The sequence below is a fragment of the Motacilla alba genome, chromosome 1 (genome assembly GCF_015832195.1).
Source record: "Motacilla alba alba isolate MOTALB_02 chromosome 1, Motacilla_alba_V1.0_pri, whole genome shotgun sequence".
In the NCBI taxonomy this organism is placed as follows: Eukaryota; Metazoa; Chordata; class Aves; order Passeriformes; family Motacillidae; genus Motacilla; species Motacilla alba.
This window is the reverse complement of record NC_052016.1, coordinates 54,029,563-54,055,289: the sequence shown is the minus strand read 5'-3', so window position 1 is coordinate 54,055,289 and position 25,727 is coordinate 54,029,563. Positions and strand designations below refer to the sequence as shown.

General features: G+C 35.0%; 1 protein-coding gene across 5 annotated transcripts in view; it reads right to left on the bottom strand.

Moving 5' to 3' along the window:
* The window catches only part of SGCG (sarcoglycan gamma), a 106,449-nt gene that overhangs the window by 35,319 nt on the left and 45,403 nt on the right, over positions 1-25,727 (bottom strand). For 3 of the 5 annotated variants that reach the window (XM_038159550.1, XM_038159541.1, XM_038159577.1), the window contains 3 exons: positions 18,924-19,121; positions 6,439-6,540; positions 2,757-2,844 (listed from right to left, as the gene is read on the bottom strand). In XM_038159550.1, coding sequence (XP_038015478.1) covers positions 2,757-2,844; positions 6,439-6,540; positions 18,924-19,118 — 385 coding nt within the window. In that variant the 5' untranslated portion in view covers positions 19,119-19,121. The remainder of the gene's footprint in view (positions 1-2,756; positions 2,845-6,438; positions 6,541-18,923; positions 19,122-25,727) is intronic. The other 2 variants (XM_038159568.1, XM_038159559.1) reach the window with 1 other exon arrangement.

Below are 25,727 nucleotides of genomic sequence, written 5' to 3'. Positions count from 1 at the left end.
TTTTTTTTTTTTTTTTCTTTTTTAAAAGAAGTTTTAATATTTTTCTGAAATTTTCTCCTGAAAAAGACATATTACAAGGAAAATTTAGGGTCTTCGGTAGGTTGAAACCTCCTTACATAATCCTTGAAAGACAGATATCTTAAAAATCTGATCCCACTTTTCAGCAGAGACAGTTGTAAACACGCTGCTCTTCATTTACTTATTATCCATGACTGGAACAGAACTGCAAAAGCTGACTGTACTATTTTCATCTGCTGATAAGCTGTACATAGAAGCCTATGTTTACTTAGGTAAAACATCATTTACCATTTGATACCAATGTTGCTCTTAATGATAACAGACTATATAGTCTACATGTTTCTTTAATACATAACATATTTATCACCAATCATTATTGATTAAGTTTGATAAGTTTTTTGCACTAAGTTGATTTATTATTGCTCAGGATATAAATCAAAAGTGCTGCATTGCTCTTTTATTCTAGGATTGAATAATGCTTTGAAGTGGTTAAGAACAGAAATCTTGGAAATCATAATTAGCAGCTTTGTGGATTACCAAAGGACGTTCTAGATATTGCAGCTTTGAAAGTTGATAAGCAAGCCGAAACAATGACACTTGAATTGTGTTCATGATTTTAAGGACGGGAGCTATTCTAATGAAAATATTTACTATCTGTTCTGTACACATTGTTGCCTTGCCTATAAGCAACTCTCTCCACAACCTTCTTAATTCCCTATGACTATCAAGCCTGTACATTCCCAGAACTATGCTTTGCTTAGATACCTTCCTTGCTGTCTGTTGGCCAACATTCTTCTGAGTCCCATTTCTCCTAGAAATATTAACAAAGCAATCACTTCCCTTAAATAAAATCTTATTTCCTTTTATGCCTTGTTTTGTTCCTGTTTGTTTATTGGTAAAAAGTAATTAAAACAAAATGGGTGTTTTTGTCATCCAGGGAGCCACTGACGTAAAAAAAGCATAGATCGTAATTGTTTTTTTTTTCTTTCTCTTTAATTATGATCCCTATTATTTTGAAAGTATTATTTTTCTGGCAAGTACTTTTTGAAGTATTTGCATTTAGTGAGACTTTTGAAAGCAGTGTAATTATGGCTCACAGTACAAAACTCAACATCTACAGCATTTTGATTTAAAAAACAATGTCCAGACAACTCCTCCAAGAGGTATTTCATGCAGATGAACTGAGGGCCATGCAGAAGCTTTAAAGCCAGAGTAATCATGTTGGAATTTGCTCACATTTTATGTCTTTTTTGTATATCTGTGATTCATGAAGGAATGCATAATATGTGCCTATTATCTTCATAGGGGGAATTTCACAGAACCTCAAGTAAAGATTTGTTTCACATCTCTCGTGTGAATTACTTCTGCTGAAGACTGGGTATTTAAATCGTTCTTAGTAACTTATTAAATTCTTTTAACAGATCATTTGAATCACAATTTCCATGAGTTAAAAGGTATTTTTGTTATAATCTTCTGAGAAATGCTATATTATATTGTCATCTCTGGAACAATTCCAAGCTTATCTATAGGACTCCTTCACAATTGCAACTAGTCCTATTTATAAGAGGACTAGAGTTTTAAGACATAATTCAAGCATATTGGCAATTGTGGAAGATACTAACTCTTTAGCAAAGGCTTGTGCCTATAAAGTGAATATGCCACTCACCTATTTATCACACTCCTTTTGATAAATACTTAGAAGTATTTTCTTAAGACAAGTCATTCAGATCTTTATGACTGACTGAATTAAAAAAAGGGAATCTGAAAACACTTAAAGGCTGAAGTGTGATTAATTGTGTAATTATACATTTTTAAGGGGAATAACAGGCTCCTTTATATATATTAAGTTTTTTTCCTTTTGTTTGAAAACAGTGAAGCTTGCAAAACATTATATGAATTGAAATGGTAATTCTTCAAACAGGAGTTGTCACAGAAGTTACACAGTCTCAACAGCACTGAAAAGTTGCTCATAAATGCTCTGCTGGATCCCAATTTAGTAAACTACTTAAACATATCAGGTTAGGCTACAGTTAAATGAGCAGGAATTTATGCTTTGCTGCCTGAGGACCTTGTAAGAAATGCGTTAATAACTTGCTACATTTTTCTCCAATGTCAAATAAAGGTTGAAAAATAGTAACAAAGCTAAGAAAAATTTTGTCATAGCTCACACATATTGTTGCCATTATTGCCTTAAAAATATGACTAAAAGAGTAAGGTCAGCTTATTTTTGCTGCCAAGATCTCTCACTTATATCTGTCTAGATCTATTGATTTCACTGAGTAAACTGATGTATTTTACTGCCACCATAGATAGTAAAAGATATAAATGTCTGAGTTTTGAACTTGAATTTTTTTAGGATGTCTGCTTAAATGGTTTAGTTTCTGGAACACTAGGAAATAAAGAGAGACTCCAGCCATGTTTACATGTTGAATTTTCTCAGAAACTGATTTGCAACTATCAATAGATATTTACACAAGGAAAAAGGGTAACTTTTGCCAAGACCTTTCTTGCATAACTCTGCAACAAAGAAGTGCTTCAAATATTTAAAGAATTATTGCTTAACTGAGAAACTGAAAATATACTGCTGCTTTTTACTGAATGGCAGGTGGACTATTCAAATATGACCATAATAGTAATAAATAATCATGTGTTTAGTGCTTTATATTCTCAAATCTCTATACAAATATTCACTACAATGTTTCCAAAGCAGTGGACAAGGAATAATCACTCAGACTTACCCACATTTAATCTGCCTGTGACTTCCCCATTTGAATTGCGAGCATTCACAGTCACATTGTGAGTAGACTGGAGAAGCAGTGATGAGTCCTGAAGTATGGAGAAAGAAAAAAAGTCTGTTGGACAGTACAATTAGAATTGTGAACCATTTTCTAGATTTAGTCTAGTGTTGTTATCAACTCAGTCACTGAAAGATCTTTGCAGCTGCAAAACTATCCACAGATCTCATCAAATACTGTGGGCAGATATTTCTGATTACTACAACTACATCAGATTTAAAGCAAGAAAAATAATTAAAGGGAGTACGTCAGGTGAACAAAATCTGTGTTACTGGACCAATGAACATGGCTGCTAACATTTTATCTTTTGGAAAAAATGCTTTAGTTTTAGATTTAGTACCTGTCAGTACATAACTGAGACTTCTAGAAGACAACCATTCAATTGAGTGTGAGAACTCCATTTTGAGAATTCATATCATTGTACTAACTTGGTGAGAAACATGCATGTGCATTCTGCTTCCTCAATGGTCCACACAGTCCACAAAATTAGGCTGTGGTCTAATTTTGGCACCTGGCACTGACTCTCGATGGAGAGAGTGGCAGGCTGACTAGATCAATGCTGACTTTAACAGATGACAGTACAGGTGATTTTCAGGGGAATCTCAGTGGCCACTGTCTTTACGTGACATTAAGTATCAGAAAATTATCTGGGTACACATATCTTATCACTCATTTGGATCAGCAAACTGTAAATACACTGGTAGACTTTAAAAAAAGAGGAGGAAGTTTTCTGCAGTACAGGTGCTTTCATACTAAAGCACACTTTGTCTCTGAAGGACAAGAACTCAGTAAGTCATGAGAAGTGCCTATCAGATCTCAGCTGCCAAAGCATCAGGGAATACATGATATGTATTCCCTGCCTGCTTGTGACCTCAGTGGAGATACCCATTCCCAAATAAATGAGTTTCTAACTACTGGAATATTATTAAAAGATCAGCCTCTTTCACAACTATGCCTTCTAGTTATTTTTCTGGACTCACCAGGGACTATGTAGTACCTTGAAGGCCTAACCCCTGAAAATAACCCCTAGGCATGTTTTCATCTCAATTTAATGCTTAGAGTATGAGACAACCTGAGAGTTTTAAACATTTTTTATGTGATGAATTTTACTACAAACACTTATTTAGTAACAAAACTACAAACTTAATTAAAAAGTCATGAAATAGAAGTAACACATAATTTGGACTCAAACTTACACATTTCTTAGAGAAAACAAACAGTATCTTACAAGTAGGTAGAAAGGCTCTTTCAAAATAAGTCATTAAGAGAGCAGAAGAAATGAATCTCACTTTGTAAATTATACTGGGAAAACATAAAAGGTCACAGAACTAACACAAATAATCTAAAGTCTTAAGAAAAAAGTAAGCCATGTGTTAGATTGAACATTAATGGTAGTAAGTTAGTGTGACGTGGAAAAGGAAGGCCAACAAAGATTGGGGATTGGGTAAATATAGCACATTTAAGTAAATCTGCTAAATGATCCACAAAGCTGGGCATCTTTTCTACATTTATTTCATTGCCACTGGTTGATTAAAAAATAATTTAGTAATTTGTGATATCGAATGAAAGTGTGAATAAACTGTACTCTAGACCTGCTGCTGCCACACACATGGTTTTGACTAAATAAAATCTAGTAACATATTTAAAAATGCTCATCTTTTATCTTTCCATGAAGATGTTTTAGCAAAGGTGCAATGGTCTTGCCCACAGCTCTGCGTCGGACTCATAATGAAGGCATAAATTTGTAATGGGCTCCAGAGATAATGCACAGCAAGTAGATTTTCTGCTATATATTTTCTTAGCACTTTGGAAACCTCATTAGGTGAGAAAATCTGTTAGGAGACTGCAAGGAGAAAACTATTAAGGCAAGGGAGCAAGCTGCTTTGAAAGCTGAGGGGCCTGGTTCTCCAAGACAAACTTAGAAAAAGAAAGCTTAACAAATAAGTAATGTTATGAGAATAAACACATAAATGGCAACTCAGGAGACCAAGCTGCAGGCAATTAAGCCTTTAGAGAGTTCAAATATTTAAAAAAAGCAAGGATACAAACAAAAAACCTCTGATGAATTATCAGCAGGCAGAGAGAAGCAGTAGCCTGAAGGCTCTAATTAATGCACGCTACTAATGATCATGACGGCTCATTGGACAGCTAAGCTTATATTAGATGCTGCCACACCTCTTTTTCCTCTATTGTACTAAAGGTATTAAGAGCTGAAAGGAATATTAAGAGAGCACAAATGGTAGCGTAACACTGCATAACGATCCTTGGGACTAGAGGGAGTTCTTAAACATTAGCTGTGGTGAAAAGTTACATGTCTTACTGGATAAACAACCTCAAGGGAAAGTCACCAAAGCACATAAATAGTTTTCGCATTGTCTGTGAGGCAGAAAAGAATACAGCATAAGAAGCTAAATGGAAATACAGATACAGTAATGGAATTTCACTGTCTTAGTTAAGACCTGTTCCTGAAACTGGAAATACTTAGAGAAAAGGAAAAGATCAGTATAAGTAAAATATGTTGGCATTGCTTAAATTTTAGTAATCAAGCATGTTAACAACCTCATTCTGATAAATTTATTTACATTTTCTTTTGCTATAGCAATATATATACACACTAACTTTTTTCCTAGGTTCAAAAAACTCTCATGGCTGGCTACTTCTCAATTACATGTCTGAAGATATGAAAGAGCAATATTTGGCTTTTATTGTCACTGAATAGTACTTTATTCAATGAAATGTCCCATTGGTTGATTTATTGGTTGACAATAAACTTTTATGTTACAAAACATAAAACTTAATTTTGTGAGACACTGGACTATGGACAATAGTTATGAAAAATATTTCTTTTATCGGGCAGAAGCAGACATCTCGCTACAAAAAGTTTCAGAGTCCCCCTGGATAATTAAAATCCAAATCAGATTCTCTCTTCCATTTTCTAAACCCACAACTTCCATACCTTTCCCAGTGAAAAGGAATTCTCAGGTATTCTCAGCGACATTTTAAAGTTAATAATTTTGATAAACATTTGACCAAGTATGGTATTCCCTTTTTTACCTCACTAGTAATAACAGCAACAAACTTTTCTGTCTAGGTGAACTACACTAAGTCTTTCCATTTAGACTTGTAAATTTTATATACATAAATATATAAACATGCCAGACATCTCATGGCATTGTCCTTGAAGTGAAAAAACCTATATATTTTACAGAAATTGTAACTTTTCCATTGGGATCCACTAATTTTAGAGATATTGAAACTATTCTGTAGTCGATAAATAAACAGAACAAGCAGTTTCCTAGGGAAGCCTATATTAAAAAATAATCTCAGTAAAAATAATGAAAACCTTTTTATACACTCCTCAAGTTTTAGCATTACTTACATATGATAACAATTATAATTCCTGTTTGAGCTGCTTATCACATGCCTAAGAGATAAATGCTAATTCTGACAAAGCATCGTAACACTGACCTTGTAAAGAGTGCAGAAATATGTGTGTATACAGATATACATGTACATACATAAATATATATGGGTTTTTTTCCTAACATGACAGAAACCATAGAAAGTTCAATTATTCAGAAGTGCATTCATTTCATTTAGCATTTCTGCAAGATTACCCACTTACCACTCTTGAATGGATTTCTTTGGCATATAGAGGGAATAAGAATTCAGATTCCCCTTCCAGTCGAAGGCCTTCTTTTGTAACACGCAGGTGTCCCATTCCAGTCTGAGGAGAAGATGTGAGAATTATGCTCAATTTACTATTGTTGCTGTATTTATTTTGTGTTCTTTTCATGAATTAAACATTTTCAGAACTGCCTGCCTCAAGTCTACTGATAAATATACAAATAGTAATGCATTTAAAATTTTGAGAATACTTTATTTTTTCCCAGGAGTAATTTTCTGTGAGGAATTGCAGGTTTCATGAAGTTATTAAACTTGGCTTGTTTTTGGTTTTTTTTGTTTGTTTGGTTGGTTTTTTTTGGGGGGAAGGGTGTGGAGTGGAAATACAGTTTTATAGTCATTAAATTAAAAAAAAAGTGCATTTGTATTGGCTTTGCTGAAACAGCTTTTATACTTGCCTTCTAAAAATGTAATGAACAATAAACTTTTACATATGAGTACTCACATAAAAAACATTACAACATCTCAGGGTTCATTCTATCAACAATGTAAGCCTACAGAACAAAGAGGGATTTTTATTTGCTTTCATTTTCAGCAATAACTTCTTTTTAATTAAGTTTTAATTCACTGGCTTTGGTTTTTTCCCTTCAATTGTAGGTCAAGGCTCTATATCTCATTATCATATACCTTTTTGTCTATCACCTGCTTCTCAGCTTTCTCGTCCCTTCTTCCTCAGTCCCTCCTGCTTTCAGCCCAATTATTCTTTCCAGCTGATATCTCCTTCCTTTCTTTCTTTTTACTTCCCTTCATCATTATCATAGAATTGATAATGTGAAAAATGAGTGAGGAATCACTTCAGTAAGTACATCTGAGGGTGTGCAGGCTTCAGCTGCAAGGTATTTCACAGGTATTTAGCTAATTTTTAAAGGATTCGCTGGCTTCCCAGACATAAAGAGTGACAGAAAACTTGCCAAAAAAACCCAACAAACCCAAAAAAACAGCCTTCCAGCTAGGCCACATGAAAATATTTCAAGATAACTGCTGCAAACTGCAAGGAACAGATGGTGGGGCTAAATAAAAAAAAAGTAAACCCAAAAAAGTTTTTTCACTCTGAACAGTTTTCAGGTAGTTCTCCATGTAAGCAGAAGAGATAACAGGCCACCGATGACACATCAATAAATTGTTCATCTAATGAATTATGCTTGCCACTGAGAAAAGTTATAATTGAAGAGATGGTAATTGCTTTCTAATATATGTTCTGACTAATCAGATTATATATGCGTATATATACATATAAATAACATATCAAACCAGCCTTCCATGAAAAATCATAGCTATTTTTCTAGCAGGCTTGAATGGAGACAAAGAGAGAAACAAGTTTTGCTTAAATTCCATAGGGTAAGAACTGTTCATTCACTCCACTGGAGAGTACAACCACAATTCTTCCTCAGCAAGATTTGCTTCAGGAAAGAGGCTTTTAGAAAAGCTATTGATGGAATCTGATTTTCAGGGTCAAATATTTTACTGTTTTGAAATATAAAATGTACTGACTTTTCTCAGTGAAAACAGCTTCCAAATTCTACACAACTGCAAAGCTTTTAAAAAGTACCCAGTATATAGTGATACATCCCATAAGGCAAAACTAAAATACCGATGATGAGCTTTTATAATGACAATTCCTAGCCAGCACTGACTGATTTAAAAATATGTTTTTCTAGCAAAGACTATGCTAAGTTGCAACACTCCAACATTATAAAGACTCTTAGATTTTAAGGAAGAAAATCTGATGTGAAATATCAGGATATTCTAAAGAAACACCACCAGCAAGTATCTCCTCTTTTATTAACCAAATTTAGGGTCTGATGATTCGCTCTGACCTCATACCTTTTCCCATCAGGTGAAAGTAGTTTATGTTAGTTATCAAGTTTAAAACGAGTTTTTACATTCTTACATAATACAGAGAACTAAATAAGTAGCATATTACATAATAAGTACAAAAAAATGACATTGACAAATCTGAAATTTAAGAAGGCAGAGAAGAACCAGCAATTAATTCTTGCTCTGAAGCAGACTGGAGAAAATTAGCAAACTCCTAGGGGCCAATCTCTGTCCTGCCTTTGGCAGGAAGAAATTTTTAGTAGAAACAGAATAAAAAAATTATGTGGAAAAAAATACGCAATTTAGTCAGCACACTCTTTCTAATGGATTCCAGTTTCCCAGCAATGACTATTGTGAAATTGATATATAGACAAAGAAATGTCTTTGACAAAAAGAATAGTATGTCACGCGACAAAACTCAGCACTTTCAACTTATCTATAAGTTCCTATTTTTTCAGTAAATCCAGTCATACCCCTCAGGATTACTTTGCATAAGTATGTCCTCCAGTATGCCGTATTTTCTTATATCAGATATTTAATTTAAGCATTGATACAAAGCTCACATTCTCACATATTTGCCTAACAGCCTCATTATCCATTCTCACTGACCGCTTGGGAAGTGCAAACTCAGGGAAATTTAGGTTTGGGTTATGTGCATAAATGACTGTAAGGAGTAACATAAACTTTGTAACATGCATACAAACAATAAAACTGTGGATTTTATATAACGACCCTCACTTCTATTACCTTTGTGACTACAAACAATTATTATGTTCTTAGTACTACGATACTTGAGCATCTTAAGATCGTAAAAACACTGAATTATGCAGTACAGCAAGACAGGAGAATTCTATTATGTCCCTTTTATAACTGGCAAATTGAAGTTACATGGAATATAAAATAGAAGGATTTAGAATAAACAACCATCCCAATGCACTGAGATCCAATGCTAAGTTCTATGAAAAGGCAGAGCATAATATTTACACATAATGTTCTCTCAACAACCACTCTGCTTCTTACATTACCAATTGCTTTTTACTGAGTACTGCGGATTCCTCAGTGATGAACAAACATGATGCTTTCTGTTTCAAGGATTTTGTTCTGTTCCTGTTCAAATAACTGAATAAAAATATTTCTACTGACTTCAGGAAAGGGACCCAATATCAGTTAGATGTGGACTTTGATGCAGTTGTACAACCAGCTATTGCTTAGGGTGGGGAGAAAACAAGTGCTTCAATAAAGACAGGAAATGTATGGCAAATCTGGATTCTGGTTATCCTGATGCTGGTGACTGCCACTGCTTGAGTTTGCTGGCCCTGAACTGTAACACACTGTTGTACATACAGATAAAGCTGAGACTCACATTTTGTAATTACTCAAAGCCCTCAGCGAGGCAGGGACGTAGCTGTACAGCAGGGAAGGATGAAATGGCATCTCTGTAGACAGCAATCAGGTTTTATTGCTGCAAGGAGTTGACTAGCGTGGAAACTGCTGGCAGCTGCCAAACTCTTGTGTACCAAAGATGCAACTTAGCATTAGTGTTCACACAGGTGTGACCAGTTTTCATTTCAGAACTGCCTGACTTATTCTAACTGCAGCAACAGGATGTCTTCAACTACAACAGAAATATTTTTTTCATAATTTGAAAATGCTCCCAAGCAGGTAAGTGCTTGGAGAAAAAGAGACAAAGCCTTCTACCACAAAAATTCAATCTCTGAATCTTTGTAAAAGCTCACCAAGACTACCTGATTGAGAAGTCCTGGTCTAAAAGACATTTGACATCTAGCTTTTCAGTGCATTATCTACATAGGGATACTCCAAACCAGCTGAAATGAGTAGCCACCACTGCAGAATTCTAGGTAAGATGCACTGTGTTGTGGAACATCTGGATGGGAGAACCATCTTGGATGTCTTATCATTCTCTTAGACTCTAAACACAGACTCCAGACTAAGAGGAGTGAAAAACAAGCAGATGCAGCTCTAGGGCTCTTGCACTCACAGCGAGTAGCTCTCAGGAAGCTGAGCCTCATGCTGCCTATGGCACATGGAAGCAAAAGAGCATCAGGTGATTTATCTGGGATTTATCTCCCATGAGTATGACAATGTAGGTCTGCTGCTGTAGGCATGTGGCCCTTAGAAAAGAGCATGAGGCATGGGGAACATTCATTCAGTTTAAAAATGAGTACTTCCAGTCACCTAAATTTGATCAATAACTATAGTTTTTATTTTCCTACCAACACTGAAAACTGATAAACATTGGTTCACTGTATTTGGTCAACCACTCTCCATATCGTATGTCGTACTGTAACACACCACATCATATCATCACTGTTTCTGTACCTTCTCGGCATTAGACTCAAATGCAGTCCTCAGGCTCCTCTGAGTAAGAGAAATTGAACTTCTGCTCTATGGATCAGCTAATAGCTGCAAGGGAAGATGTGTATTTCCTCCTTTTGGGAAGAGATCAAATACTGGAAAGACAGGCTGACCCATATGTTAGCACAGTTACACCAAAAATATTCTCAAAGTTGATTCCAAAATTAGTTTTAACACATATTCAATGCAAATCAAGTAGCTTCTGTCTCAGGAGTTAAAAATATGTTTGATTTGCAGTATCTGTTCCCTGAATATTCAACTTTTCCATATATTAAATGTCCACACACGCTGTATGGCTGAATGAAACCAGTACTGATATTAACTTCAGAGTAGAAAGGATGCAGCATTTCCACTCAGTTAAATCCTTTTCTTTCTTGTAGGAACCTTACATTCTCCTTCCAGGCCAGATCAGGGAAAGACCGTGGCAAGTTTAGACCAAGACATCACTTGTTGTGCCCCAAAGCTAGTTAAATTAATGGCTTTATAGATCCAGCTTGCTCTGCAGTACTTCTTGCAGCAATTACTATTTAGAGAACTTGCTTCGCAAACAAGAGTGTACTGTTTCATGGAGATAATAGGACTGTGGGTAGAGATTGTTAAACAGCAATCAGCAAAACAGGATTGGTAATGAATCTGATGAAACTCACTGTTTGACTTACAATATCAATTTTGGAGCTAAGTACGTGCTTGGTATAATAACATTACTGATGCCTCATCTCATTTTCAGTTGCAAGGACTCTATTTGCAGGGCTCAGACAGAGGTTATCTGACTCATCTGCTTAGATGACAGTGGAGTAATTTCAGTCAAAGACATTGGTCAAATCAGAGCCCTTGGCAACAGCAAGCACTCCTGGTATAGAAGTTAGTCTCACCTGGCTTAGGGCTGGATACAAACCCAAACAGCATCTGTGGACAAGAGTGAAAAGTGGGTAGATAATATTTCGAGATTTAGAAAAGTAAATGGCCACTTTGAATTCAACAGATTTGTAAGAAAACAGCTGTGAATTATGCAAATTATCAAACCACTGATGTTTGCTTATTTTTATAACATTTCTTTCATAAAATAGGATTCATACTTAAGATGCATATTTTTAAGATATTTTCAGGTCCTCTTTTATCTTTGTCCTGATATACAGAATAAGAAACTTTAATTAAGTATTAATTAAAACAGGTGTTACACAAGAGAAAAGAATATATTCGCAAAACAGATGCAGTTTTAGCTTCATTTCTTTGTTCAGCAAGGACCATATTCTGTCTTTGGCTCTGTACTGCACAGATATTAAAAAATGCCATTACATCTGGCATTACATCTGCTGTGTTAGAAAAACTGACTATGAAGAAATAGACTTCTACTCCCACTGCTACATGTATTTATTCAGGAATTAGGTTTTTTAAGTTGGGTAAATAATTTTATTATATTAACATTTGTAATAATGCAACTTAGCTAAAGAAATGGAATTAAATATTTTCCTTTTGTTTGCAAAGGTTGTCAAAAGGGTTTTCTTAAATCCAGTTCTTAAACTTGCATGTACACTCTAATCTCACTGTACTCAGATTTTTATAACTCTTTATTAATATTATAAATTATTCCAACAGTACACTTAAGCGTTCCTCCACACCCTTTTACATACACATTATTTGATTCATAACATAATTCAGAATAATCAAATGCTTTAAGAAAATATATTTAAATGAAAATACGTATCACTACTGAAAATTCTTTCTTCAGCAACAGCTTTCTGCAGTAAGCATCTCAGTATCTTTCTATTCAATTATTACTCTTTGCATAAAATATTTAAATATTTGTCTGATAGAGACGATGGGAATGACTTTAGCCTGACTGGAGGCAAATCGTATTTAACTTAACAGAAAAGTTGCGAAATACAGCTGTTTGGGACTATTCAGAATAGAAACTATGGTATGTTTATGTTCCAACATGAAAATTTATGACAATTCAATAATTTATTTTATTTAGGTATTAAGGTAACGCAACATTCTCAAAATGGAAACTAATTCCATGGAGGACCCACTGTTAATCACAAAATGCATGGGAAGGCTGTACAAGTTCACTAATGCATGTCTTTAGTGAAGGAGATCTCTTGCTGTAAGTGTTCTTTACTGTACCTTTTCATTGCTGTCTGCTCTGGTTTTAGGTGATACAAATGGTTGAGTATCTTCAATTTAATAAGGTATGCTATTACACAGTCTATTAAGTCTCACTGTCAGAAAGTATTAACTGATTTTCAGTTAAAATTTGGCTTTCTTAATTCATTACATTCCTAGTTTTATATTTCTGTATTTCCTTAATTCCCTCCATCTTCAGTGCCTGAGTTTATCAAGTGCTTGAATAGTTGTTTACCAAGTATTTTATTACAAAAATCATTTTTTTATTTCAAAGTACATATTCCATTTATAGATTTAGAGCAGTACCATTATCAGACAACGAATATGTACATATAGTAAGATTATATATAGTTTGCTTTTCAACATGTCTTATTAAATGAACTATCAACAAATTACTATTGCCTTACAAAAAACTTTGAAAAATAATAAAAAAATAATTTTGATGCTTTGCCTATATTAATTTTTAATGGGAACCCCAGAAGTTTAGAAGAGTGCTATGGCTGTGATAAAAGTTTCTGGGAATGGCTACATGGGTAGAGTACTCCCTAACTAAAAGTAGGCCAAAAGAAGAAAACACCTGTCAGTAATATCTAGAAAACCCTGCATGTTTTTGTACAACTGTGGCAATCGCCCTATTTATTACAGAGCCAGAAATTTAAGTGCATAACGGAGAAAGTAAAAGCCTGCAATCTCTCTTAAATGTGCAGAAACCCTCCCAGTTCTCATTGCCTTTGTCTCTATGTCCAGCTGAGGTGCAGGCACAAGAGCAAGCCAAACATTTATCCTGTTCTTAGGAAGAAGCATGCTTAGGATAGGCACTGTTGGACTGGACATTGGACACTGATTGACTTGGCCCTCCACAGACCAAGTTACTCCTTGTCATAATAGGGTGACCCGGGGGTTATTCTAAGGCTTAGTATTAGGACTTGACTTTCTTCTTGTTAGACTTAAACCCAAGTAAGGTTTGATATGGATGGCAGGAGAACTTGAGATTGAGTGCAGATTTGAATTATATTTGATTAGCAGTGCATCTAAAGCTACTAAGACCGGTCTACTTTTCTTACACTGTCTCTGTCAGAGGAAACTCCACACTGAAGAAAGGCAACTAGTTATCCTGGTAAACACTGTAGTTGCATTACTATCTGTCCTTATCAAAATGAAATACAGTGCAATTTCCTTTCTTATTCCAGGAGACCATGATAGCTGGGGTATCCACTAAAATCCATGGAAAACATGGGTGTCTCCATCAGAGGCCAAAAAAATTTAGAAATAATCTTTGGCACACAACTGTTCTTGGTGTTATGATAACATGGCAAAATCTAAATAATGCAATAACTGAATTAATGAGGGGTTTCTGAAAAAGATTTGCTAGAGCATCAGGAATTGTAATCACCTGATCAGGCGCATTTTTCACACCTGAGTTCAAGACACCACCTGAGTTCAAGAGACCTAGCACCACAATCCTGGCCTAGAGCTAGTGTGACCTGCAGCCTAAACCTTGGAGGTTTTGAATGGTACCCCCAAACTGGTATAACCTGCTAATTCAGTGAGCAAGCATTCTGTCACCTCCTCCAAGTTGCTGATTAGGTTTTTGCAAAGGACAAGACACAGGACAAGACAACTGCAATGCTTATTACTGCCCTCCATGCAGACCCCAATACATTAGCATCTACCTTCTGAGCCCATCTACCCAGGCAGTTTACTTTTTATACTTATCTGTTTGTCCACTCCTCATGGCAGCAATATCCTAACCAGGGTACAGGAATATTGTGGGAGAGAGTCAAAAGCCTTGCTGAAGTCAAGGTAAATTATGTACTGTGTCCTCCCATCATCTATAATTCCGGACATTTTATCATAAAATGGCAATCAGAATGGTCAGGCATCATTCACTCTTGGTAAACCCATGGCCCCTTTTTCTAAAGACAAATGCAACACTCGCATTCCCCCAGCCACCAAGCACCTCCCCAGTCTCCAATATCTTTCAACCACTGTAGAGGGTGACTCTGCAAGAGAATCAGTTCTCTCTGCACCAATGGATGCACACCATCTTGCTGCCATTTGCCCCTTGTAATTCTTAACTGAGGCTGAGCTTTGGTGTTCTGGACACATTTCCTGGCTCAGACATTGTTTAGAATTTCTTCTTTGTAGCCTTTATCTGCTTCCAACTCTTCTATACTACTTTTTCACTGAAGCTCCATCACAAGTAACCTGCCCAACTAAGCCAGGATATTTATCTAAGTAAGTATCAGGAGTGATCCTTCCTACATTTGGAGGATACTGTCCTTAAACTTGATCAAGCTTTTCTGGGTAACTTTACCTTCAGATCTGGCTCCCATGGGATACTGTGAGTAGCAGATCCAGCTGTGTGCCACCTTTAATTGTTCTCTTCAGAAGTTGTTGCTGACACCCTCTAGAAATATTCACTGCTTCCATTCTGCCACACACTTGTCTTTCAGCAGATATCAGAGACTTGGAAGGTCCTCTCTTTCAGACCTAATGGATCCTTCAGAATCCATTGTCCACAGGACTTCTGACATCCTTGCAGCCTTAAACCCCTTAAGATTCTTAGTTTTCTAAACTCTTAAAACTAGCAGTCCCCTTTAGTCCTCAGAAGGCCTCATTATGTTAAAAACAGAATCTGAAATTTCCATTATATGCAAAATGTGATATATTGTCCAGGGGAAAAAACTCAACCCTTTTTCAAACTGATTTTCATGCAAAAATAATGGTATTGTTAAAATTACTCTATTTCACTATATTCACCAAACTCAAGGCATAATTATTTGAATGTCTTCTCTGAAACAGCTGAATATAATAAATTCACAGGTTTCTTCATTTACTCCCACAAAAAAACTTGAGACCCTGTCCCTCTGAACTCCAAGAGAGAAATGAAAAAAAAAAAGAATGTGACACAGCTGATATCTTTGAATTAATGTGCACAATTTGGAGATGCCATATGTTTTTTAATTGGGCAGCATCAGAAAAGGGACATATTCTCTTTTCAGGTTGTTCTCTTTTAGTCTAGCTTTTATGAAATGAAATGAAGTGAAATGAAATGAAACAATGAAGTTCTGTTTCATTTAGTCACCTACATTTGATGCCAAAGGCCTCTCAAACAATAGACCTTAGAAAAGTTTCTGTCTTTCATCATTCCAAATTGGTAAAAAGAGATCAAACTCTATTCATCTTGCAGCATACCTATGTCTGGTTCATGTTCTCCTTTATCAGCTTTGCTAGTATTTATCACACTGTCTGGTTTTATGGGGGTTAAGGCAGGACATGTGTACATGGATTAATTCAGTGCCAGAGCTTCTTCAAGCTCTGTTCATAATTTCAGTATTATTTTAATCTGGATCTCTGAATAGACATAGCATGTGATTTTTGTATACTTCAAGTTATTACTTAATGAAAGAGTCAAGGATTTGACTTTGTAGAAAAAGACAACACTTTTTATAGAACTAAAGAAACTTTGATGTCTAAATAACCAGTCTGTCAGCTCTGAGTGGGCTTATGAAAGGGTTGTGCTATAGAATCATGTCACTCAATCACTAAAGCACCAAAACCCCTATTACTGAAAACTGTTTTCCTTACAAAATTATATACTGCAGTCATATTATGCTTATGTTTTCTTCCAGCATAAACTCTTTTCAGGACTCTACTATAAAATATATTTTAAAATGTTTGCAACATTTTTTCTAAATATGTTTATCAGTCTTAAAGAGAATAAAACTTATTTCTTGTATTATCTTACAGAGAAAAAAGCTGTTGTATCTTATAGGTATGAATATTTAAATATTGTTAAAAGTGGTATTTTTAAGAGTGATCGTAAAGATTTTTTTTAAAACTAGGACCAAATGCTCCTAAAGTATTAGCTAAAAATACAATATCTATTATGAATATTAAACATAGTCCTATAATATCTACATACTATACCTACAATACATTTAATAAATATAAGTGTTATCACACTTTACAGATTAATATTTGCAAAATAACTAATGATTCCATGGATAATATTTCACAATTACTTTTAAACTCTTCCCAATCATGGGAATGCTTAATTGGTTAAGTGTAATATACATCAATCTACTAATTCCCTGAACAGCAAATACTTGTCAAGCTTGGAACTCATGAATCATAAAAATCTAATTCTGACACAATACTGATATTTCTCTTTTCAAACAGCAACAAAATACTTGGAGGAATAAATGTTTAATTCCATCATGAAAAGGGTTTTATGATAGTATTGGTAATTTCTTATAACTACACTAATTACACTAATTCTTCATAATTGGTGTTTCCTTTGACACAGGAAAGAACTGTGATGCTTCAATTATATACTTCCAGACTTTGAACGTGCACTAAATATCCTTCTTAGACTCAATGGCTAGCAGTGCTTCCCTGTGATTCTCTGAGTGATATTTCTGGTATACTCAGAGTTACTTTTTGTCTTGAGAGATGTAGTCTATCAAAACAACACCCAGTAAAAGAAGTTCTCTGCTCTTAACACCACATGTACCTTTGCTGAGGATTGTGACATACATGTGCACATTGCACAAATGTATTTATAGTTGATATTTATCTGAATTTCAGTATTTCCCTAAAATTATCCCAAATTAATGAAGGCATTACACTTAAGTCACTATCCAATTGGGCATGTGAGGCATACAGATTCTTTAACACAGAATTAGGAAATTCCTAGTAATTGTGGCATTCACAGCCCTTTCACACTGTGAAAGGATGTAAACCCACACTGCTAGAGCTGTTACTCCACTGGTCTTATTGTGAAAGCAGAAGGACACTGTCCCTCAGCAGATCAAGGAATTTGGTACCTTCCATACAGGAGATGGGCATTCCTATAAGTAGACTTTCTAATGTAATTTTTTTTTTTTTTGGTCCTCATTGGTATCAGAGAAGAAATACTGAGGCTCATATGTAGAAATCAAATCAACATAAAATATTTTTTAAAACTCCGTAAAAACAGAACTCTAAAAATAGAAGAATAGAGCCACACAGAAAACAATTATAAGTTTTTCATGTTCTCTGTGATTTATGACATGCAGACACTAAAAGCCTATCTTCCATGTGAGCTGCATAAGAGAAAAATTATATGTGATCTAAGATGTTTTGCACTGTAATCTGTATGGCAGTAACAGTGCTGTAAAGAATTCATGTAGGGAAAGACCTTTCACAGGAATTCAAGCACTAAAATCTGTATTGGTAAGTAGGACTGAAAATTAACATACTTTCTTTTTAGTGAGCATAGAAATATTTATATTAAGATTAAGTGGTCTTCACTTAGTGACAGAGGTGTAATAACAATAGAAAACAGAAATTTTCTTCAGTAGCCAGGGCAGAGCTGTAGAAATTTATTATTATGTTTTTTCTTGTTACAAGTCTATTCAAATCATCTGTGTATCACAGCTGCATGTTAGGAGCAAATTAGCTTAGCTTCAATATTCACTGATGCATTTTATTACATTCTGACTAAAGTCGTATCTTGCAGACTTCTGAAACTTACCCTTTAATCTACTACATGCAAAATTCCATTATAAATATTAAAATACATATGACAGTGGAAAGTTATTAAATTTATTTCTGAATTATATAGCTGCTTAGCCTCAAGCATGAAGTAGTGATAATTACCTCCAAGCTGTAATTAATTGGGCAAATAAATTGTTAGATTTTAGATACTGATAAATAGGATAAAGAAGCTAAAAAACCACAGCAGCTGTCAGCAATATTTTAACAAAGGAATTCTGTATGAGATAAAATTACAGCAAACATATTTATAAACTATCAACTAAACAGAGATTATGAGACAACAGTAAAATACTTTCTCATAGAATGGTTAGAATTCACTGCAGTCTAAAGCATCAACAACCTCAGTATTTCAAAAATTATTACTAATGCAGAAATTACATATGAGGAAGTACATTCAAAGATAAATTTTTCTAACATAGTTTCAGCCAAAGTACAAATCACAGTTGAGAAGAAAGAAAAAAGAACCATCCATTACCTACAGAGAAGCTGGTGTACATATAAAATAAGTGAGGGGATGATGCAGGGAAGAGAAGTCAAAAATGGAAAATTAAAGAGGACACTTACTGGGGAAAACCACATCACTTTAAGAATCCAAATTGTCAAAGAAAAATTCACAACTAGGATGATAAGCAGGAGGAGAACAAACAGGTAGAGACAACGCTTTCTCCAGCCATAAATTCCAATTTTGTAGATATATTCATTCTTCGGCCTCTCTAGGCTCGTGCCTGGTGTTGTTGTCATGTATTGTTCACGTACCATCTGCTATGTAAAGAAAAAAAAAGAAAGGGAAGTGCTTAGTTGCCTAATTTAAGTGACAATATTTATATAAAGCCCCAAGGAAATTTAACGATATAATTGTAATAGCTAGGATCAAGAAACTCTTATGAAGTTTTACCTGGAAAGCATTACCTGCTCAACTTATTTCTTCACTCAACATGATGTTTTAATATATGAATTGCATTAACTGCTGTTTTCAGGAGGTTTAAATTTATTTCATCCTATAAAGAATGGCAAAACTTTCCTGCCATTTGTCATAATATTCTAATTCTCCCATCATATAATATTTCATGGGATCATATCATAATCTACAGCTCACAAGTATGTATCAGTTGGAATGCCAATATATATTAGGCTTCAAAATATGTATGTAAAGAAATTAAATTATTCTTTATGATCTACAAGAACTAATGATTCCTCAGTTAATCAGATATTCATATTTTAAGATATATCAACATTAAAAACATTGCCTACTGGGTTTAAACAACTTCACTTTATACTATAGTTCTTAAAGAAGCATTGTTTGAATTGAAAGGAGTCTTACAAGCTTGCACTTCCTTAAAACATGAGAATACTCACTAACTTCCACTTTTACAGCACAGAGATCACCAACAATTCAAGCCATTCATTAAAGCTTACAATTTTTGCCAAAAGAATAAAAACTGAAGCTGCTTATCAAGAACAACGAAGGGCAATTATGTGTCTCATTTACACTGAGATAAAGCAAAAACCCCCCAACCCAATCACAGATGTCAAAAACAAAATTGGTATTGTAAATTCATGCCCTTTCCGTGAGCCAGGTATGTCCACAGGCATCTTACATCCAAAAAACCGGTCCACTTTCTTCTAATACAATGCTCCCAAATGAGAGTGCCTTCAGAAATGTTTCGCACAAGGTCTACTTTCAATTCTGAATTTAGTCCTATCAATGCTCTGCTCACACAGCTTTCAAAACTTGATCAAAAGACATCCTTGCCTCTGTTCAAGTTTTCTGCAGAGCCATCCTGTGTCTATAACATGCTTGTGGCTTTCAGTTCTAACCCTCATCTTCAGGAAGACGTCTTTTTTTTTGTCTTTGTCATCTTTCCTTTCCTTTCTTCGTAGCAGGACAGAGAATGCCATGTAAGTTTACAACTGAACAGAAGCCTAGGCATTAGCCATTTGCATATATGCAGCAGTCATCTTATTTCTGCACTTCCACCAAAATAAATTAATTTCTTGTTTATTTATATTCAAAAATGAGACCAAATAATTGGCAGTTCATAATGTAATTTTCTTACAGACATTATGGTATAATATTATTTTTTTTCTGCTATCAGTCTCAGTTGCTAATAGACTATATATATAAATATTTTCATTGCTCAAAATAGTATAACAATTTATTATTGAGGAATTCTAGATTTGAAATAACTTGGCTTAATCTTAGTGCAAAACATTTACAAGATGTTACTTAATATTCACCAGATGAACTATGTTTGTTTAAAAATATCAGATTATGTATTTTATTTTCTGTGTATTACTCAAGCACATAGTACTCATTACAGAATGCTGTTTAAGTTGATACTATTTTTTTCTGTTTTCTACCTAGTTATTGTATAGTAAATGATACAGCGGTTGCCCCTTATCTGAAATCTCTGTTACCATATGCTGCCATAAGATAATCGGACATTTATACATACGATGGGTTCCATAAGATGATGAGACAAACCTTCACCCTTACTTCCACACAGATTTCTTCTCAACACATAACTTACAGAACAGGATGCAGTAACTCTTATCTGGTAACAACCAGAGACAAACGTTGAGAAATAAGCTGTGCAGTTCTTGCCCCTAAGTAGTACAACTATATGCTGGTTCTGGCCAGGACATGGTTAACATTTGCAGTAGGCAGGAGTGGCATGGCTAGGACTCTGAGGTTATCCTATACAGCCTCCTGCCATGTGCAGGGGGTGGAGGGGAAGAAGGGATCCCCCTGGTCCTGCTGGACATGGGTGAGCAGTCATGTGTTGCTGGTTTCTGTGTGGCGAGTACTCACACGTGAATTTGTTTGCATCTCTTCTACACCTCCTTCACAAGGCAGACTGCTTTGCCTGTTCCTTGTATTGCTGCTCCCTAGACTTGCAAGGTAAATTTTGAAGTACAGACCACTTGCCAAAGAGTTAATTAATGGTCACATCTTCCTGTTCTTACGCAGCCTCATTACAGTGGTCTCTGAGGTTGGAATTCAGCTCACAACATTAGATATGAACAATTTAGCCTCAAATATCTGAGCCAGTCAACCTGGACTCCCTTTATGGTTAATGGAGATAGGTCTCCCTGATGGGAATTATTTATCTGACTCATGTTAGATGTGAATTTTAGACATCCAATGAACTGCTTATCTTCTCTCCATCAAAAGAGAAAGAAAGAGAGCCTGCAATGACTTTTTCATATGTGTATGCCTATATGTTGTAGACATTTCTACCAGAATGATTTCCAAAAGCATATAATTTAATAATAACATACAATTTTTCTGATTCCTGTTCTTCTCTGTTCCATTTTTACCCTGTTTTAAAATGTTTATTTAGTGAGTTGAGTGTTTTATACATTATGTATTATGTACTGCTGTTTAATGAGGTGAGGTCAAAATCCATTATGCATTTCAGCAAAAAGCCTATGAGTTTTGTGATTGTTTTCAGCCCTTCAGAAATTCCACAGGGACATCTCCCAGCACAATACTGTTCCCTGCATGGATTATTTTTTTTCTGATAGAAAACAGTTCTGTTGTTTCTGAGCATTATTAATACTGCCAAAAATTGCTTTCATCATAGTAAACAGGAAGTGCCTGCCTAGACAAATGAATGCTTTGAGAAGGATTAAGTTTTTCTCCCTAATATAATATTTCATGATTTTTAGGAGATTTAGTGTCCTTCTAACACATAATTACAGAAATCCTTTCAGAACTGATACTGTTAGACTGTTTCTTTTGGGAGAATCAAATTTCCATATTACTGACTTGTATGTTCACGAGCTAAAATCACATAGGAAAATAATCTCCCACCTGTCTGGAGAAGTCAGAAAGAAAACTTTTTGTAAGTCTGGGATGTTTCAGAAACGTGGGCTGAAAGGAAAGGCTTTGATAGGCAGACCTCATAGTTGTGTTGTGAAGTCAGCTGAGATTCAAGATAGACCCACAGAAGAAGAACAACAGGTAATTAGTACTATGATGAGAAACATGATTTGTAAGAGGAATAACCATGAAACTGGTTGTGTAGGAGCATTCTGAACAGGTACCAAGAGGGAAGTGGTGACTCAGACACTTGGATGTACACAAGTTAGTTGTGTTAGGAAAAGCATGAAACCTGGAGAATGCACAATGACTTTAGTAAATGTTATCTTTTTTCTGTTAACTATTTTACAAGGAAGCAGCACGCAGTGACTAAGAGTAAGAAATACTGGCAATCCACAGTGCAGATAAAATGGCAATTGAGTTTCAGAATTAAAATTCTTACATCCTTCACATGGGCCATGAAAACGTCTTATTTGCATCAGGTCAGCAGTACCACAATAAAAAAGCCACTACAAAAAACCTACTTAATTGGAAGTGGAATTTCCTGATGTTTCTATTCAATGACCAACACAATCAGCACACTCCCTATGGATTTTTGTAGATTTGGCCATAATTCATGGGATTGAGCTCTATCATGACAGTTTGTTATTTAGAAGTATTTTCTAATTGTCGACATCTATTTTACTGGGATCCATTTAAATCCAATTACTTCTTGGCTATTTGCTGATTTAAACTAGATACTGAATGCTAATTAGCTGCCAAAAGATTTTTCACAGATTTTAAATGATAGATCAAACTTGTGAACAACCAGTAACACTGCAGGTTTTTGATCTCGTGAGATTTCCCATGTGTTCAGACATTGTATGCATTGCATGTAAGACATGAAATTCATGCCTGTAATAATTCATATGAGCTGCCCATGAAGGACCTGTAAGCTCTTCACACTTATAATTGTCCTCTAAAAATATATAATAATGACAGAACATTTCCCTGGCTATAATGCATGATGCAAGACTTAGAAACTGGTCTCAGTCATTTGAGTGATTCTGAAGTCCAGGAGATTTTTATATTAATATTATTTGATGAAAGATGTTGAAAAACTGTCTAGCATGAATGTTACTGTTGGACTAAAATTAGTTTGGGCATCAAGTTCAAAATCTATTCTGATAGCTCTGAAATATTCACTTAAGACAGCCATGTTTTTAAAAAGTAATTTGAAAACTTATCCTTTAGCCTGCTTAGGAAAGCAAGCCTGAGTAAAAGCATGATACTACTTTCAGGAAGGACTTATCTGTAGGAAATACTGAAGACAAGTAATCTCAGTACATTTCAACTGCAAAAATATATTTTCATTCTTTTTGTTCATAAATGGCTGTTATTTTCATGTAAATAAAATTCCCCTTTATACATAGCTCTGAACTGTGTTACTAAAGTACTTTGTCATGTTGTCATAAAGCAATTGATAATAACATACAAAGAGAAAACATAATTTAAATACAGAGTTACTTAGTTATTAATACTAATAACCAGTGGTAATTCCATTAATAATTATGTAATTATTAGCATTTTATATTTTTAGCAAAAAGCTTAGCATTCAATAAAACCTTTTTCAGATTGGAGTTCAGAAGAACTGGTGAGGTTTCACGATGAAATTTGCACCACTGCTGCTTGCACTATGCTTGTTCTTCACGAACAGTCATCAGTGCATCTACTCTTCCCTCTTGTTCTGGTTTTGGCCAGGACAAGATTAATTTTTTGCAGCAGCTGGAAGGAGACATTGTTGAAGTGGTGTGTCCAGGACCCCAATGTTTTTCTACAGCCCAGCAGGTCATCGCCAGGCGTGGGGGAGAAGGGACTCTGGCTTCTGAGGAAAAGGGCATTCCTTTCAGTGGAAAATAATATATTTGCTTTCATGGAAGAACTCATTGGTATTTTCTTATTGCTGCAAGCTTTCCATGCAAGTAATCTCTTGGTGCTATACCTTCTCTTGTTAATCTTGTTGCTGTTACTGTTTGTTTTCTTATCACATTGCTGTGTCCAGCAAACTGTTCTTATCTCAACCCATGATCCTTGCCTTTTGTGCTTCCAATTGGAGGCGAGGGGGAGCAAGTGGCAGCATGGTTTTGATAGGAATACTGAATTGAAGAACACCCACCAACCCTAAACCATGACATCACTTTATACGAAGTATATTCATTCATGTGCAAGAAAATTCACAGTATGTGTGGGCATGAAAGAGGTGATAGTGCTAAAAAAAACCAGTACAGTGAAAAGACCATTTCAATGTCTTCAAATTCTTGTGCCTCTATATACAAACTGAAAACTGAAATTAAACAACCTGTCAGCTAAAGCAACTGAGAACTACTTTTACGATCTACATACAGTATCTTCCTGGAACATTATGTTCATTTTTTGTGTGTGTTGTATTGGGCTAGGTGGGTATTATTATAGTATGAACATCAGAAGTACACCAAGGCTTCATGCCAGTGCATTCAGGCATGCACACTTTTGTCTTTGTGAACACAGAAGCACACCAATGATTAACCAACAGCAAAGAGGTGCTGTTGAAGTATCTTCCTGAAAGAAAAAAGACAGTTTAGGCAATCCTGTTGTTCAGAGAAAAAGATGAAAAACCTTTGGAATCCATGTGGAAAAGCTTTCAGAAAAAAAACAGAAAGACATGGAAAAATCAAACTCTCATGATTAGGTGAAAATTTTATAATTACTTTCAGCCTTTCCATCATATTGTATTTAATTTTGCCCAACCTTGCTTTGTTGAAATTTTTGTGTTATCTAGCATATTACAGTTTGAATTGTAAACTAGTGTCATCAGCTGAAAAAAGCTGGATCCCTGCAGTGTAATTTGAGGAAACCAGCGAAGAAATTTATATGGGCTAGTTAACTGTTTGCATACCCTGCAATGCATATTTGCATAATAACTATGACACAGACACAATTAACGGCTTTGCACATTTTTAAGTAGAGCTGAAAGGCAGTGACTGACAGCACAAGATTATATAAATATTAATGACATAATAATTAATATTATATAAATATATGCACATTGCTATGAGAACATAATATTAATATGCCATATAAAATATTCTTTGTCTAACATGTCTACTCTTGAATCTCATTTACAGTAATTTTTTTAAACCTTGTTTTCTATCTTTCAATTATATTTATTTTCCTCCTTTAAAAATGCCAAAAATATTTAATCCGATAAGAAAAAAAATAAAATCATGTTACTCCCACCAGAATTAAAAGACCACACAGAAGAGACAAAAGAGCAGTCTGTACAACATTTGTTTTCATTTAACAATTAAAGACTGAGAACCATTAATGTTGTGAAAATCATCTAAGTGTTTCCTTACCTACTGTTCTTTGTGTAATGAACTTTCATAGTTTCAGTGTGTAAAACCCTGTTTTGTCCTGTTGAATGTCATTCAGTGTTTTTCAATAGGGTTTATTACCACAGGCATTTTAAAACATTGAACCCGCAACAGGTAACTAATCTCTTCTTATTAATGCAGTTTTTATTC